At 45.7% G+C, this 18671-nt stretch overlaps 1 protein-coding gene across 1 annotated transcript in view; it reads right to left on the reverse strand.

The window, feature by feature from the left end:
* Positions 1-394: 394 nt before the first annotated feature.
* The window catches only part of TOP1 (DNA topoisomerase I), a 65339-nt gene continuing 47062 nt past the window's right edge, over positions 395-18671 (reverse strand). Inside the window, exons 9-21 of the mRNA XM_027693797.1 lie at positions 16057-16172; positions 12720-12841; positions 11944-12066; positions 10357-10544; positions 9576-9720; positions 8382-8525; positions 7171-7356; positions 5482-5550; positions 4817-4931; positions 3969-4096; positions 2810-2904; positions 1955-2104; positions 395-1802 (exon numbers count right to left, since the gene is read on the reverse strand). Coding sequence (XP_027549598.1) covers positions 1700-1802; positions 1955-2104; positions 2810-2904; positions 3969-4096; positions 4817-4931; positions 5482-5550; positions 7171-7356; positions 8382-8525; positions 9576-9720; positions 10357-10544; positions 11944-12066; positions 12720-12841; positions 16057-16172 — 1684 coding nt within the window. The 3' untranslated portion in view covers positions 395-1699. The remainder of the gene's footprint in view (positions 1803-1954; positions 2105-2809; positions 2905-3968; positions 4097-4816; positions 4932-5481; positions 5551-7170; positions 7357-8381; positions 8526-9575; positions 9721-10356; positions 10545-11943; positions 12067-12719; positions 12842-16056; positions 16173-18671) is intronic.

The following is an 18671-nucleotide window of genomic DNA, read 5'->3' on the forward strand; positions in this document are numbered from 1 at the left end:
CAGCCTCCTGCCCTTCCCAGCCATGTGTCTCACTGAGGATCTGGCTACAGCAGCACACAACCGACCCCAGAGCCCCCGTGACTCCACACAGGCAGCACTGAGAGCTACTTGAGAAACAAGGGCAGCTTTAGCAGCTGTGGAAAGCGTCATCCCTTCCCAGAGCCACGGCCAGGTGATGCACTTCAGACCCCTGGCATCATAAACCCACACTGTTCTCAACAAAATCCTGATGAAGACACTGCTCCTGGGTCACTTCCAACCCACCTGGCCCTTGCCCTGGCCTCAGCATCCTCTGCTGTACAAAAGGTGCCCAGCCCACCATCTCCTCCAGCACAGCAGCCACGGGGACCTCACAGCCCAGGGCCAGAGGTGAAAGAACACACAGACACCAACACTCAGTTAAGTTGTAGGAATTTATTTTAAATAACCTACAGTTGATTAAAAGGGAATTCATGATAAAAATAGAAGATACTTGTTGAGGAAAGGCTGCAGGAAATGGTCTTGCACACACACTAAGCTAACAATGCCTCTAAGACTAATGATTATAGCAAAAAAAGGTTTCACATTAAAATTCTGCTTTTTTAATTTTTTAAAATTTTTTTACACAATTACAAAAGAAAAAAATAAAAGCCCTAAAATCTTGATTATTTTCCTTTTTTGGACCAATGCTCATTTCCCTCGAAATTCATTGACCTGTGAAACTTCTTTTTACACAATAAAATCTTTCAAGTAAAAGAGGGGAGTGGGGCTTAGAAAAAAAGGGGGGAAAAAGGTAAAACAGTCTGACAAACCTAAAAAGTAGATAATTCTGGAAGTGTACAGAGCATGTTCAGAACAAAGGGTGATGGGAATGTCATTTGTTTCCAATTTCACTTGTCCTCAAATTCCACACACATCTCCCCATCACACGGCCCCCTCCCCCCACCCACTCCCCAAATCTACACGATCTTTAAGATCAAGAAAGAAAGAAAACTGTTTAAATATTTTAAAATAATTAAAAGAAATAAAAATTCACATTTAAAAAAAGGAACACTCAAGTCAGGAGGCCGATTTCCCATCACAATTTGCTCTGAACAAACGCGGTGGATATTTGTAATTCATGTTCCAATGCCACGACTGTTTCAAGTGACAAATTGAAAAAGATTTGGGTATTCCATGACTATAGTGACAGCTGTAACAGGTGCGTTGGGTTCCTTTAAATTTTGTTTATTTGTTAAATTCTGAAATGGGGCGGGAGGGGGAGGGGAAGGGCAGGGGTTAAGGAGTCCATTTTCTATTAAAATATAGAAGTTATTGCAAAACCCTAACTGTAAAAACGCACCAATATAATTGGATTTTGTATACAGTAGCTAAAGATTCCCACGCTCTCAGTGTGATGGTGAATTTGCCTGGCGGAAGGTTGACAAATCCCCCATCCACTTGCCCTGCCTCAAGAGAAAAACCACACAAACCAGACAGCTAGAATTTGGATCTCTGAAACATTTTTAAATAAGTTGTCCATAGGACAACTGGCTCAGCTCCTTTAGGATATTTCCAGGTTATGCTTTCTGCAAGATGTTGGCTGTTTTATCTGATGCTCACTTGCCCCTTTCCTCCCCCTTCCCCAGCATCCAAGGACAAGTAAGGCTCACAGTTTATCAATCTCCCTAAAAACCAGGCTACTCCCTTTTCCCATAAAATTCAGCTCAATAAAAACAGGTTAAAACTCATAGTCTTCCTCTGCCATGTCGATAGCCCAGGCAAATTTCTCTCGTTGGGTTTTGTTATAAATCTTCTCTATAGGAATTCCCCACTTCTTACACCTGCAGGAGAGGAGATGCTGTTAGAGCTGGAGATGGAAGGGAAGGCCAGAGACACTGCCCTTGGCCACAGCCCTCACCTGCTACATGGGGGGACATGACAGAGGTGAAGGGGTGGAGGGGATCACCCCAGCACAGCCCAGGCAGGTGCTTACCAAGCAACAGAGATCCTGGGGTCCAGATAGTTGAGTTTGGAGGTGCCCAAAGCGATCTGCTTGTTCTCCTCCCTATCTGTAGCCTGAACCTCCAGCTTCATCAGTTGCTCCTCGATCCTCTGCACTGCTTTCTTCTTGCTCTCCACCGTCCTGGGGTGGGAAAGAACAAATCATTGAACTCCTAATGCCCTGCCAACACTGTGGGAACCCAAAGGGCCTCTGCTCAAGGTAAGCAATGCCACCAGCCACACAGGGCAGCCGTGTCAGCACAGATGGTGACACAAAACACTCAGCACATGCAATTAAGAACTGACATTTTCGAAGAGGTAGAGCAGGAATCTTAAGCAGCAGTTTTGTTTTAAAAGGTTGGAAGCAACAGCCTGAACTGTTCTGATGCTACACCCACTCCCAAAGCAGCCCATCTATCCCTCGGGAACAGTCATGCTGTGATCCTGCTTTCAGAGCTCCCATAACTCAGCACCCCTGGGGCTGCTCTGCAGAGCCCACACGGAGCCCGAGCACATCGTCTGCTCCGTGGGCTTCCCACGGGGAGAGTAGAACTCAGGGAGGTGCCTGAGCATTAACTGTGTAACTCCTGGCTCCCCAGGCAGGCAGCAGCACTGGACAGGGGGTCACTGGGCAGCTCTGGGGTGGGTGAGCTGTGCTGGGGCTCAGCTTGGAGGGCTGGGCACGAGTGACCATGGCAGGACCCGCAGCGTCAGACCAGCCCCTGGGTGGCCGTTTCTTCATGCACAGAAGAAAGATGGCCTTCCCAAAGCACAGGTCAGGAAAATGGAATGCAGGGAGAAGGACCCCTTCTGGGAGCATTGCAAAGCTCAGGAACAGCAGCCTTACTTTTTAGATTTCTCATCCCTCCGGACCTTGGCATCAGCTTTGGCGCTTTTCAGTTCCCTCCTGGCATCAGCTAATTGCTCCTTCTTGGCATCAATCTAGGAGAGGCAAAACCAGACAGCAGCACTGTGAACAAGCTGCTGACAGCTGTGGCAGACACCCCTGGGCAGCATGACCAGGGAGTGAGTTTGTGACTGTGTTCAGAATGTACCAGGAGTCAGACCCAGCCCTGCAGGACAGCGAGGCTGTTGGCCCTTCACTGCTGCACAGCCCAGTGTGGGGAGATCCCCCAGGGCCCCACTCACTGCCCAAGACAAGGTGGTGCTGGGAGCTTTCTAACACAGCTCCAAGCAGGCAAAGGAATTGGCTTGGTCTGGCCTGGCCAACAGCCCCTCCAGGCAGCTTCTCTGCCTTCACTGTATCCTGCCAGTACCTCTCACGAAAACACAGAAGGACGATCCCTGTTCCCTCAGCAGGAATCAGCCCCAAATCCTACACGCTGAAAGGTGTTAAGGCTTCAGGCAGTTCTTCCCCAGTAAGTTTAGGATTCAGGGAGATTCAGCATTTTGCAGCCCCTGTTCAACCATTCCCCAAGCTCTAAGATCTAGGGGGGAGGCAGCCAGGTTAGGTGTTATGGAAGCAGGGGACACTGCAGTGCCAAACCAGAACTCCTTATTGTGAAGGTTATTCTAAAGCCAGACCAGGAACAGACCTAACCCCTTTGGACCTCATGGCCTTCACCAGAAACAATCTGCAAAGGAAGAGGTCAAGTCAGAGGGGCATAATGTACTATGTGCACACTGACAGCGGCCTGAGATTCACACAGCAGGGGTGGATGCCCACTGCAGGTTCTTTAGGGGACACAGATCAGAGCTAGAGCTGCTGCTTTGGAGTTTCAATGGCAGCAGAACACACAGCTATGGGATGAAGGGCAGAAAAAGGGTCTGATCTTGTTCTTTACAAATAAAAGACAACTCACACAGTCCCTTCCAGCTCACTGCTCCTCTCCAAGCAGGCCCATCTCTGATGCAGCACTACCCAAATCCTGATAGGGAAAAGCAGGCTCTGCTTCCATTTCACCCCAAGTGAAAGGAATCCTAACTCCCAAGACACAGGACTTGGAGCCCTGCCCCAACCCCAGAGCTGGGCAAGGGGGAGGTACCTTGCTCTGCAGGTTCATCATGGACTTCTCAAAGGTTTTGGGCGGAGCTCTCTGGTGGTTGCACAGGATGGCCACCGCTCTGTTGGCACGGTTATAGGAGAGGATCTTCGCTGGGATGTTGTCGTCCGCTGGGAAGGACAGCAAAGGGGTGAATGTGGGGGCTCTGCAGGGTGTGCAGCCCCAGCCTCTGCCCCACTGCCTGCAGAACTGACCCGACCCTCCCCTGCCATGGGCCAGGCTCAACACCACACTCCAGTTACATCCCAGGAGCCCGACCCCATCCATCCCAGGCCCAAACTCCTTCTGGCAGGTTCTTCATTCATCACCATCAACACCATCTGTCAGCTCAAGAGAGGGGAAGCACAGCCATGCTCAGAGCAGGGGACAGCAGGCCCATACTGCCCAGGACACCACTGGGCTTCACAGATCCAATGTGCACACTTGGTAAAGCTGCAAAGTGCAAGCCAGCAGTGCTTACAGAGGTTGTGAATGAGCAGCCAAGAAACATGGGGCTGTTACAGATGCATCTGCCTTGCCTGTCATCTACAGCCCCTTACAATTCACAGAAGGCAAACAGATTTGGTAAGGGACAGGCATAACCTAGCAGGAACACCCTGGTGTGCTCACAAGTCAGCTCTTCCCTGCCCCAGTGACGGGCTGCTCAGCTACCCCAAAAGACTGTGTGGTAGCAGATTTTTGATCAGACCTCAGCTGGGTCCCAGCTGCACTGGGAGAAGTGCAATGAGGAAGTGGTGAACAGATATATGACTTGTGGCCCAGGCAAGGAAGCCAGGTCTGTATTGCAGGGTAAGATCTGTTCCCCTCGCAGTTTGAGGGACAGGACTTACGGTTAGTGAGCTCCTTGAGCTGCTGCTGTAGCGTGATGGAGGCGTTGTAAGTACGGAATACCTTGGCTGTCAGTCCCTCCATGAGGTCTTGAAGGTGTTTATTTAAGATACTGGTCTAAAGAAGCAGAAAGGAGATGACAGTCAGCACCAGAACTGACCACAGCATTTGTAAAATCTCTGGACCCACAGCTCACGACTGGAGCCTGCTGTGCTCAGACCTGACCACAACAGAATAGCCACAACACTACTGAAACCACAGGAAAAGTGAACAAAGAACCAACAAGTATTAGATTGGTAACAAGTACCACAAGTGGCCAAAAAAGATTTCTTTGGTGTGGAAGCCTTGGTTTCCAGTAACTCTAAATGTGCAGATGGGGATGGTATCTGAAAATCAGTCCCCTCACACATTCATCATCTCTGAACTCTGAATAAACCTCCCCAGGTCAGAGCCAGGCTCACCAGGACCAAGGCTCATTGCTTTGGGAACCTGTGGGCACAGTGGACAATAGAGACACCAGACTGAGACAGTCTCTCACTGCTTTTAGGCTGCTCTGGAAGAAAACTTCCACTGAAACCACTGCTGGAACAGAGCAGCTGTTACTGCCTGGGGCAGAGTGAGCCTGTTCATGGTGCTCCAACCCCCTCCCCATGAACTGTGTGCTTACATTGAGGCGGTCAAAGAGGTCGTCCTCAGGCTGCTTGTTCTCCATGAACAGCTGAAGATTTTTAAACACCTGCAGGAAAAGAAAACCAAGAATTTCAGGCACACAGAGCAGACAGTGCTGGGCAGCAGTAAGATTTATGGAAGCAATACTGCCAGGGAGCCAGTTAAACTGTTTTCAGGGCACAGTGATGATGCTGGATGTTACTTCCCAGCAGGCAAACCCCACCTCTCAGTGCAATGCTTGTGTCACAGGTTCCTCCCCAGCATGGGAGTCCTGAGCATTCAATGCCCTTATCCTCCTCCTTTAGATCAAAATTGCAGACCTGACTCTGCTCTGGCTGAGCTGCCTAACAGAGAGAGAGACCCCCAGAGAAAGAAAAGCTGCCCTTTCCTTACTCTCCATCCTTACTCCAGCCAAAGAGACCCCATGGCCATTTCCCATGGAGTCCAGCTATTAGAAACCAACCCTTCTCATTGCTGCATTGTCTCACACAGTTTCATCCCAAACAAGTCTCACTGGGGTAGGAAGAATAATCAAAGCATCTTCCATTATAAAAGAGACCACAAATCCCAGCTCTGCATGCTCCAAATCCCCAGCTTCTCAACAACACACGTTCTTCTATAGACACCCAATATACAAAGATTTCTAGTTCCACAATAATCAATTCCCCATTGTAAGCACTGAGGAGACATCAAGAGATGCCAACACCAATAAATTTAAACAGAAAAAATTGTTTTTTCTTTAAATGAGGAAGTAAGAATTCCAGCACGTTGATTTCTAGAGGAGCCGTAGTTTGATTTTTTTCAGTTGTTTTGCTCCTCAAGAGCCCAACACTTACTGCTGACTGTTGTTAAAATTACCACAGCATTACACATGGGGCACCTAATTCACTGTGCTCACTGCAGAGCTGTGGGCCAGATGCAGAGCTGTTACACCCACAAAAATAAAAGTCTTTTTGGATAGTTATCTCCAGGTTCACACTGCTGGATGGGGATTTATTCTGGAATGAGGCCAAGCTCACAGCAAATATGAAACTGGTGGATGACAAGGAGATAAAAGAATGGACATGGTATAAGAAGTAAGTCTTGGCTGGTAGATATCCAGGTTCAGAGCCCAGAGGTACCAGTGCACCCACTCCATAGGCTCTGGAGCACCCGAGGTCAAGACCTACGTCCCTGAGGGCTCAGCTCCAACATGAACCCAACCACTGAGACAGAGAAATGTGTATCATCGAGGCCCCAGTCAAACTGCTACTCTAAGAGTGCTGGCACATGATATTTCAGAACCTGTTATGCTGTTATTATATTATATATTATATAATATATATATATAATATATATTTTATATTATATGGGCCTACAACTCTACCATCTCCAGGTGACAAAACCAACTCTGCTGACCAGAATGGGACCCAAGAAACTCTTCTAACAGGGCTGGCACAGTCATGTTATGCCAACTCTTCACACTGAGACCAGAGGGAAGAGCAGTAAGATGTTCAAACATCTCGGCTGCTGGGCTATGTCACCTCACCTTCCACAGCCCTGACAATAAAGAGGTGTAACATTAACAGACTTATTTTCTGGCTGGGTATCTGACCAGGGACAAAGCGACCCATTACTGGCATCAGAACTGTGTTGGCCACACTTGTGTGCAGTTGAGGCTGTGGAGGTGCTTGTGGAGGTGCCTCACCCTCTTCTCCACAGGGACTTTGTTGTAGTATCGGATGGAGTCCTTTCCGAGGAAGTCGAACTCAACCACGTATTCCTGCCCATCCAGCTCAGGATGCAGCTTGATGTGTTCTACTCTCAGGGAGCAGCAGCCCACGGTGTCAGCTGTCTCTCCTTCTTCTTTTTCATTACCAGCTCTCAGGGCAAGCTACATTGATGTCAAGACAAGAGAGGTTAAGGAATTGAAACCATCCCCAGAACACAGATGCTGCAAACTTTCAGACTCTGGCCTGGAATCAGCAGTGTCCAGAGGAGAAGATCTCCTATTTTAAAGACTTCAAGCCAAGATGTTTTACCAACTTTTGCTCATTAAGGAATTCAAACTGTGAGACAGTTCTGACTAATGGAAATTCATATCAGAAAGTATGGTATTTTTTAAAAATCAAATTGACTTCCATGTGAACTCTGCTTGAGACAAATCATACAGTTCAGTTCTTCATCTTCTATGAGCCTACTTATTCACTGCACACTAAATATACTTCAAATAGCATATAGGTTATGTACATTATCTCAAGGCTACACTTGGTTGTGTAAAAACATGTATTTTAACAGGACTGGCTAAACTGATTTCTAATTTTTGGAAAAAAAAAATCTTCAGTGTTCATATGAAACCACAATTATTCACATCAGAGCTCCCTGGTTTACATCAAACCATTTTGAACAAAACCTGTTAATTTAGTTGGTCAAGACACCATATGCTACCAGGGAACAGCTCTCTGGGAACTGGTTTTATGTTGCTTTAGATGCATCAACACAACTGCAGTTTTCTTTACGCTGTGGTGAAAAACTCAGCATAATTACAAAACCTCACAACTGCAACCTCCTACTAAAGAGGTGACAAACCAGCAGAAATTCCCAGCAGGAAAACTGAAACAGCTGGAGACAAAAGGCCCACACAAACTTCCCAGTAATCCAACTGGGCGATTCTGGAACGGGGCCGTGAATTTGGCCTGAACTAAACAATGCTGCCTGAAATAGCCCCGCTCAGTACAATGGGTTATTGCTCTGGATTCCAGGTACTGGGAAGGAAAAGGAGACGGGAGGCTACCCTCCAGGAAGTCTCAGGATACCTTAGTAACTGGGCTCAATCCTGCCCTGGAGACAAGCACACAGCACTCCCAAGCAGTCCCAGCAGGACAGGACAGGCAGGGCTGTGCTGGGGAACAGCCTCACCTTGTCAATGAAGTACAGAGCCACTGCCCGCTGCCGCACTTTCATCTCTTTGGATTTCCAGTCTTCTCGGTACTGATTTCGGATTTTATCTACACACTTCTTCAACCTCCGGGCTGTCTCGTACTTCTGCCAGTCCTTCTCACCCTGCAGGGAGCGTTGGAGCAGAGTCAGCTCGGGAGAGCAGGCAAAGCACCAGTCCCAGCCTGCACCTCCAGGCTCTGCAAGCCGGTGTGTGCAAACGGTCTCACTGCACAGAGCAGGGAGCTGGTGCTGCTGAGCAGCTCAGCCTCACACTGTGCTGCCACACAGCTGTAGGTCATTCAGACTGCCATGATATTAAATGCTTCCACGGAAGCAACTGCAGACACACAAAAGATATGTCTTCCCTGCCTCTCAACATAGAAATGGTTTCCTCTGCTTTATTCAGATGACACTTATGTTCTTTCAGCTGTGTAATTAAACACCCATAGAAGGTAAAAGCAACATCAACAGTTCAGCATCATTATTGTATATTCAAGCCATGGCAAAAAGAGGGCACGAATTCACAAGGAACAGAGATTCTTCCCCCCTCCTCCCCCCACCCCATACTTGTAGGACAAACTCCTTGTTTCCAATCCAGGAAAAAATCTCTTGAAAAAGACTTGATGAGAAGAGCTGAAATCCTTGCTTTTATGGACTTGTTATTTGTTATGGGCTGGTTATTTGTTCTCACAGCAGGTTTTGTTTTCCTTCAGTCAGGAGCTCCTTACCAGCCTTCTCAGCCAGGAGCCTGGCCAGGTTTTTAATTTTACAACCAAGCAATTAACAACCCATGGTTATAACTTCACTATGTGAACAGGCAGGGGAAGTTAAGGCCAGAAGTAGGTAAAATACCCACCAGAGCAAGTCTGTCCTTGGATAAATGGCTTCCTTTGAGGTTTACACTGGTTAAAGCATTCCTTCTAGGAATGACACAATGATGTTTTGCAAGAGACATTTTCCAGATTTCACCTGCTCTGTTGGGCAGTAACTGTATTTCTCTTTGTGAGAAGGAACAGAAGCACAGCAGCTTTCCTTATGTATTTCCATCACTGTAGGATGACACAGCAAGGCAGTTTTACCTCCTATCTCTCTCCTAACCCAGAGCTGCATTTGCTTCTTGGAGACATGACCAAGAAGATTGTTTCGGTTTTTTATTTTTAACCAGATCTTTACCTTAATTCTTGAGCTAGGGTTCAACATGATGTATTTGATAGAGCCTTGGATGTTCTCAGTCCATGACACCAGCCAGGTAACCTTGTTATCATGCCGGACCTCCTTCCATTTGTGTCCTGGTGGAGGGGCAGGGATCTTGGAATCCCTACAGAGAATTAGAAAACAGAAAATAAAAACTTTTTAAAGCAACTCCCACCAGCATCAAACCAGAAAAAGAATAGCATCACACAAAGAAAGTGCAGGGAAAGAAACTGAGGCAACATAAGCACATATCTCCACCACCAGGAAACCAAGTGAATCAAAATGAACAATCAAAGATCAGGAATGTAACTGCTACCAACATGTACCTGCTGAAGAATTATACTAGAGGTGGGACCCACTTTGCTAGGACCAGCTTTGATTTGTGCACACATCGTGTGGACACTTATCAGGACCAGAGACTGAAGAGAAGCCCACCAAACCTTAGCCTCCAACATCAAGGAAGACAAAGTAGGGCAACCTATCTAGAAGAAAATTAATTTCTGGAAATACTAGCAGGAAAGACAGCTTAAGCAGATGTAGGTTGTGGGCGTGAGGAAGAAAATATGTTGACAAAGTTCTACGTGAAACCCATGATTGCCTTGCTCAGTCTTTGCTTCTATCACTCCGTTTCTTACCCATATAAGAACAAATAAGCAGCATCCCTATTTCTGCCTGCTTGAGTATCAACCTAGATAGGGTTTTAAGCATAAGCTCTCCTCTCTAGGAAGCAAAGCCGAGGTGTGAAGCACCCAGAGCTCACTTGCTGCAGTTGATGATGATGTCCTCTGGCATGATGCGTCTCTTCAACATGCCCATCTTGGGATGGTTCCCACGACCTCGGAAGAGACCTGGGGGTTCAATCTTGAAGTTGGCAATCCTCTCCTTGTGGTTGTCCATCACACAGTAACCATATTCCTTCAGTAGCCGCTCGTTCTCCTCTTTGATTTTCTGGGAAAAGCCAAAAGCAAAGGTAAGGCACACACAGCACCACGCGCACTTTTAAATGCCAAAACTTAAAGGATTTCTATAGTTGCACAGCAGTAATGCTGGAGACCCAACCCAAAACCAGATCCCCATCATGGCAAGTGTACCAGACTGGCCACAGAGCAGCAGATTGGCCAGAAAAGCATTAATAAAATGCAAGCAATACAAACAAATGGAAAAAGAGAAAGAACATGTGAAAACTCACTGAAAACTCATATTTAAGGGAAACAGATGAGTGCTGGTGCAGGCAACTAGAATTCTGCCACAACAGAGGCATGTACCTCTACCCACATAGCACAGCTACAGGGGCAGCCCCAGCACAGTACCGTTGCTTTATATTCTATATTGAGCATTTGGCATCCACCAGACTTCACATCTTGTTGTTTATGTATAAAAACTCTGTGTATAAAAGACTTGTGTGTTTGAACTGTGCATCGGAAAGCAGGCAAAGGAATGTCTCCAGGCTGCTGCATGTCAAGCCTGTGTCAGCAAATGGTCTCATAAGCAGAACACAGTCTCCTAAGAAAGAATGTGCTGAGATTTCACTGCATACTTCTGTGCCTGAACTCTAATTATACAGAAGGAAAAATAAAAACATTACAGCTCAAAATAAAACATCTGACCCATAGACAGCACTGCTGCGCCAGCTAAGAAACCAATAGAAAAAGCCACTTCTGCTTCGTTGTAAGAAGGCTAAACCACATTTATCAAATGGAAAAAGCAGTAAGACATGGGCTCTCTATTCTAGTTGGACCCCTCCAACCCCAAAGGCCATAATTCCAAGCTACCAGGGCCCTCATTCAAAGAAAAATTACTGGAGTGTCACAAAAGATAATAATTCTCTTCCTACAAGCCACTATAGCCATGCTACTGGATAAGAAAGTTAATTTTTTATTTAAAAAAACAGCATTAACTTATGTTTAAGATTTCTTCTCTCATTTTATTCACTACTGGCATTACTGCATCTCTTCCACCATCCTTATCTATCCTTAACTGAGTATCCACTGCTCATTATTGCCCAGGGACCAATGAACCCACGGAGGCAGCAGCTCTGCTTCTCATTATTTACTTAAGCAGTTACTTAACTTTACTTAAGCAGTTACTTACTTAACTTTATTTACCTAAGCAGGATCAGCCCTATCACTGTATCATTTCAAGTCAGGATGAGGATTCAGCTGTAAATACAGTGCTCTGCTCCACCTGAGGTGCACAGCACAGGCTCCTACAGTTAACAGGAAAGCAATAATCTGAAAGCAAGAGAGAACACTGACGTATGAAAGCAAGGCAGGCAGAGGAATGATTACACCAAGATGTTTACAAGCCAGCTAAGGATCACGAAGTCTCCTAGAATTCCCTCTGGTACCTGTTTCTCCTCCTTGGACATCTGTTTCCTAGCTTCTGTCTGAGCTTTGAAATACTGGCTCATGTGGGTGAAATCACACTTGCTGAGGCTGGTGATAGTGCTCTTCTCTTCAGAGGTCATTTCCTTGCAGAAAGAAAGCAGTGCTGTTAAGTTTTCATACACAGTGAGTTCTCCTGCACAGCTCACCCTGCCCCAGGCAGCTCCAACAGGACCAACAGACAGGTAACCCCCCAAGAACCGCCAAATTTTTGCACAGGCTCACTCCAGCTGAGGTCAAAGACAGAGCCTATGGAGTCTCTGGAAGTGCTGGGCAATGCTGGACCACTTTCCAAATCTCTCTCACATCCAGCAGGCAGGGACTGCTGAGGGAGAAAAACCCAGAAACCAGCCAGGAAAATGGCATCAAACTGATCCACAGGTTTGCTCTTATGGCAGATGACTGAGCTGAAGTTCTGAGTTTTAGGTCTCTGGAAGGTGTTTCCTTCTAATATTAAGCTGGCTCTTCCCACAAGGCACATAACAGCCAGATCAGCTACCCCCCATCATGCTACAACAGACATATTTGGTTGGGAGAAGCTGACTTTGTTGGTTTAGGAAGGTATTTATGACAGGTGAAACTACAGGATAAACAGGAAACTTCACAGCTAAGATCTGAAGCAGCTTTTAGTTGCCTCAAGACAACTTTTGTGTGCATGGAACAGCAGCCCCTTTTCACTGCCCAGTGCTGAGGAGACACTGGCCATGGCCACAGTCACTGCAGCCAGGAACATGCATACCTTCCTCCAGTCCTTGAAAAAGTTTTTCCTGAAGATCTCCTTTGTAGTGTACTCATGATCAAGCATTTTTGCAAAGAATGTGGCAACTTCTTCTGCTTTGGTACTCAGCTTCATGACTTTACCTACAAAGAAAGGTTTTCTTTTTAAAGAAAATGGTAAACAGGAATCGAAGCCAGAAAGAGGCCACAGTAACTAACTTAAAGGATTATATTTTTACCACAGAGAAGTTTTTCTTAAAAATGTTACATAATACAGCAAATTGAATGGATGAAGGAAACAGAAGAGCACAATTGCTTGACTTTCATCACAAACATTTTGAAAAAAGTTTCCTCTGGAATCTAAACATTAAAAAAAGCAACAGCAGTCTGATGTGAGACAGGTCTGAGGTGCAGGGCAGGAAGGGGAAAAGGCCTGCTGCAGGAAACCCTCCACTGAGCCACCCCTGTGCCAGGTACACTCCTGGGGAGACGCTGGTGTTTGAAGTCAAACAGGCGAGGGATTTTATTAAATCTCCTATTCCAGCACTCAGACATATGGGAAATACAGTCCCTGTATTCCTCTTCAACCCACGGAGAGTCTCTGCCTTGGAACCCCCCTTCCAGCCTTCAGCTATTTCTAGGCAGGAAGAGCCCTTCCTACGGATACACTACAAACAGGCTGGAAAGCAATGCCAAATATTGAACTCTCCTCCATGGCAGGGAAACGTGTCAGGATGCTGCTAATTGTTCCCTCAGCTGTGGGAATGCACTCCTGCATCTCCAGATCTGGCTCAAAAAGCCAGTCATTTTTAAGAAAGCCTGAGCTGTCGGGGAATGGAGGGGTCACATTCCAGCTCCTCTGCACGACTGCAGCACAAAATGAAACTGCTGCAAGGGAAGAGCAAAACACAGGGGAAAAGAGGCTGCTGCAACATCCAGGCTGCGGCTCCGACATCCAATGTTCCCACTGAGCATCTTTTTGTCCAGATTTCATTCCTGGTGAAACATGGGGTGCCAGGGATCCCTGGGAAGGGTTTTGCATGCAGCTCACATCTCCAGCTAGTTGCAAGAAATATTCAAAGTTCCAATGGGCTGGCAGGCAGTCAATACCTGGGGATTTTTTAACAACCGTTTTACTGCATAAAAGTGAGCACAGGAAAATGTTCAATCCATGCTCCTGGAAAAAAACCACCGCGCTTTTGATTTACTACATATTTTCAAGAGTTGCATCATCTCCAAAATTAAAGCATGGGAGTCAGCTAGAAAGCCTTAAGATCTATAAACCCTCGTAAAAACAGGACTTAGCAAAAGGTCCTCCCAATGATCTGAGAATATTCCACAATTAAATTAAACCAACAGTAACTCTGCCAATTTTTAAGCTGTAACCTAAAATACCGCATTTGTTTGCTTATAACAGGAAATGGGGGAAGGGAGAGACAGCAAGGGAAGCTGTTTTTCCAGGCTGAAATTTTAGCTTGAAAGAGGCTATCGAGTTAGTAACATGTTATGGGGCTAAAATGAATGGTATTTTTCCCAAATAGCTGAAGGCTCAGTCACCTTTATCTAATCACTTCAGAATATATTTCACTGGACTCAATTGCCTCCTTTTTACAAAGGTTTGAAAAGACTCTCAGTAACACAGCTGGATATTTGAAGAAAAAGGGGATTTATTCCAGAGGCATGAATATTTAAAAAACTGCAAACCAGAGAGCAATCAGGGGTCATAAAGAGCAGGAGAGACCAAATGGCCACGACTGAAATGCAACTGCCACCACCTACACTCTTGTCTTGCCCCATCTACAGAAAAATATGCAACTTTGAGCCACCTCTGGGCTACGAGCTTGTTAACTCACAGTACTAAAAAAAGATGGCTTTAGCATTTCAAGCTCCTTCCCCTTATCACAGGCACTAACAACAGCCCCAGCAGCCCTTATGAGAGACAAAACAGGCAGTGCCTCCCAGGCCAGGGACAGATTCCTCCAGTGTGAGCCCACAGCCACAGCCTCATTATTGGGCTCTACAAATCACTCTGGGATCATCCTGAAATTAGACAATGCCTTGTGAGCACAGACAGCAGCTCTCAGCAGCTGCTCTGTAAATCTAACTTCTGATTTCTTGCCTAGTTTCTCAAGGAAGACTTATGTGATGTCTTTATTTGCCAGACATCCCCTGCCCACTCCATGACTGTTGGGCTTATTGATGAATTTCTGCGATGACAGAGGCAGAGGTTCCAAAAATCCCTGCAGAGGTTCCATGAAATAGATGGCTGGAGAGACGAGGAGCTTATTGCTGCCTGCACCAAGGGAGAGCTACAGTGCAATCTGCCCCTCCCCTTCTCTAGACAGCAGGAGAGATCATGCATTTTTCAACAGAGCAGAACAATTTCCATCTTCGTGTTAAGTTCTTATCAAACCCTAAGAAAGAAGTGTGCAGACTTCCTTGATCACTGTGCTACTTGCTTGGAGCTGGTCTTTAACAGGCTGCAGTATGTTTATCTCCCTACAGTGATGTCACCTATTCCTCTGTATTTAAAAACACCTCACATGAAAACAGCACGTTGCTCCTGGAAGAGTTCCATGTGCAGATGTCCCCTTCACCAAAAATCACATTTTCATCCATTTAAATACCTCCCACTTAATTCAATCCTGGGTTAATTTGATCCTTCATTTAACATGATCACAGGACTAAAAGGAAACACACAGGTCATCAAGTCCAGGCTCCAGCAGGCATCACATCATATAATCCCTTCCACATGAGCCTCTAACAACCAGTCAGCCCAGGATATTAGAATCCCACATCAATTAGTTCTGCCACACGCAGTGGTCAGGGAGTGGGACCATGACTTACACCAGAGGGCTGTGTCCTTGAGGGCAGGGTCATCCCATTCACTCCTACAAGATCCTAATCATCTGTATCAAAATTCAATTGTCTTTTATTCCGCTCATGCCACCAAACGAGCATGAATTTCATCACAGATGATGGAAGTTGCAATTCTTAAGGTTAAAGAAAACAGAGCAAGCCTAAAGGTGACCAGTGATGAGGCAGCTACAATTACATACTCCACTGGTCAGACACTGCTGCTCTGAGGCATCAGACACTCACTCTGGAGAGTAACCTGAGAGATTCACCACCACAAGGGAGTGAGAACAAGTTCATCCCTGTGTCACCTCGGCGAGCAGAATTCAGCAGGCTCACTTTACTTCCACAGACTGTTCCTTTACTTTGCTGCTGAGGAGCTGCTTTTAAGCAAAGCACTAAAACAAAACCACCTCCTCAGCACTTCAGTCCCCGGAAGAACGCCACGGTACCCTGAGATGTTTATTTCTCTTCCTAGCAAGTGGAAACACAGATTAACTCACCATCATAATAAAACTTGACATTTTCAGGCAGAGGTTCATATGGTGGAGCAAATACAGGACCTTTGTGCTCTAGGAACTTCCATTTAATGCCTTCAGGGTAGCGCTCTTCTTCCCACCTTCAAGAGAGAAATATGAACCAATACAATTTTAAGCTCCTAATCTTTATTTTATTACTGTGTGGGTATGAGAGTATGCTAAAGAAAATCAGCAGGCAATCAGTGCTTTGCCAGGTACAGGCAAGAACAAATACTCAATGCAATGTCACCATTTAATTCCTTTTTCTTTCCCTTCCCGTTTTTTTTTCAAAAAGCACAATCATGTCCATGAACAGAACACCTTGGGTCACAGGTTATCTGATGACACCATATTCCTCACCTCCCCCTTGCTCCTCTTCTTGCAAAATCACAGAACTGAAAATGCTTAGATCTTAAGAAAATGAAGAATTTGGCCCTGTAAAGCAGCTGGGATCATGCCAAATTAGAGTCAGCTGTGATCTAACATCAGGTCCAGGATGCCTGCTCAGCAAAGTCAAACAACTGTGGTATATTGTGCAGCTGCTTTCAGATGTGGACAATATGCCATTAAGGGCAGAGATAAAGAAACAGATGTTCATTTATGACCTAAATGAGAACAAAGCTGCTTGGACAAGAGAGACTAAAACCTGCTCTGATATTTTAAATTCACTCCAATTCTCCGGGTAAGAAAAGCACACTCGAAGAAGAACAGAGCAGCACAGAAAACTGCACGTTTGCCTTAAAGGACCTCTATAAAACCACTTTGCAAATGATACTTCTGGTATCACAACACAGCAAGGTGGGCACCACCAATCCCACATTCCAGCTGAACAGGGTCAGCAATTCACCTGCAGAGAAAAGGGTCCCACCAGTATTGTCCCCCTGGCTCCCAGTTCCCTGTGGCTGAGCCACTGCCTCCACACTCCTCCCCTCCCTGCTCCTTCCACCATTACCTCAACATTACTGCCACATGCTGCTGGCACAGGATTCCCTGCTGGGAAAGGCTATTTCACCTTAGTGATCAATCAACTGGAAGACCATTAACCTGTCACAGCTTTCAGTCTCTGAATTGCCCAGACAACTCTGTTGAGCAGCCATGACAATAATAATAAAAAAAAAAAGAGTTCAAGCTTCCATCTAATGTCAGCCCCATGGAGCAGCAGCCCCATTTCAGGTGCCACAGCAGAAGAGGAAGGATGTGCATGTACCACCTGCCTCTCAGGAGCTGTGATGCACAAATACAGATTGTTTCATCCCTACTGAGATAAAAGTCACTGCACAGAAGATAAACACTGTACAGGGACAAAAGTTTCTGCCAGAAGACACTCAAAATGCTTCACTGGTGTCTGTACATCAGTAATTTAGGAACAGCATTGTATGGCACACAGCAATTGGTTACAGTTAGAAAGGCACCATCTTTGAGCACAGCACTGGATGTGATGTTTTCTGATGAGAAGCACAGAAACATCTTTAACAGCAAAGTGCCCATCCCAGCTCTCAGCACTGAACTGCAAGTCAGACTTCACTCCCTGGCTGGAAAGAAGGCCTGAGTAAACTATGTTGATATAAGAAACCAATATTGACACAGATTCCAAATATTTACATTCCTAATGATTGTTGTGTTTGGGGTTTTTTTATTTTATTATTTTTATTAATTAGAAGCTACAAATCCAAACATTTTGTCAAACAAAGACTTAGGCTCTCCCACTCAGCAGCTCCTTTCAGCAAAATAAACCTAAACCATCCGCCTCTCTTCCCAGACAGCATAAGTTTATCCTCTCTGACAATGAGTAATTTTATTCCAGTAAGAACAAAGTAAGGGGATCATTCACAGTAGTTACTATTTCTCAGGTCAGGTTTGTCATTCTTGCTTTTTAAAATTTATTCCTCTGGTACTTTACTTCATGAGAAATTCTGTACCTCTATCCCTTCCTGTTCTTTTATGAAGGACATGTGTAAACGGAGTACTAGAAAGGCAGCAGTTTAAACAGACAGCTGAAGCACACTGTGCCTTTTGGGAAGTCTACAAATGGGGTGGCTTCTAAGCCCAAAACTACCAAAAAGTGTGCCACAAAAAGACCACAAACCATTGCCATTCCCAACTCCACCTCCCTAAACCTCATAAATAAGCATTAAGACAAAAGGTAAAAGTGAGCCTCTGGAGTCAGCCAATTTTTCATCCTCATATGGTTTCCAACAGAAAAAGTGTAACAGCACCACTGCCCTCGTCAGCTTCTGGTTCTAAAGAAACATTCCACAAATGATTTTGTGGGAGCAAGAAGAATGCTGCTTATTAGGAAAGCTGCCTTACTGCTGAATTCAGCAACAACTGTGCTCATCACTCATATAGGTTCCCTGATTCAATCCCATATTCCCATATCAAACCTGTCTAAAAATGCCAGGGTGGCTCAGGAAGGTAGAGCTGGGAGAGATTTTTCAAGTGGAATGAAAAGAAAGAAGATTCTTAGGAAAAACCAGAATATACCTCAGGGATATGTTATTTCAAGGAAATGCACTTGTTGTAGCACAAGGTGAGAGAAGTGCTCATGAGGGGCACTCCTGGATCTCACACTCCTCACTCCTGGATCTCACACTCCTCAC

The sequence above is a fragment of the Neopelma chrysocephalum genome, unplaced genomic scaffold, assembly GCF_003984885.1.
Source record: "Neopelma chrysocephalum unplaced genomic scaffold, ASM398488v2 Primary Assembly neopelma1_94, whole genome shotgun sequence".
NCBI lineage: Eukaryota > Metazoa > Chordata > Aves > Passeriformes > Pipridae > Neopelma > Neopelma chrysocephalum.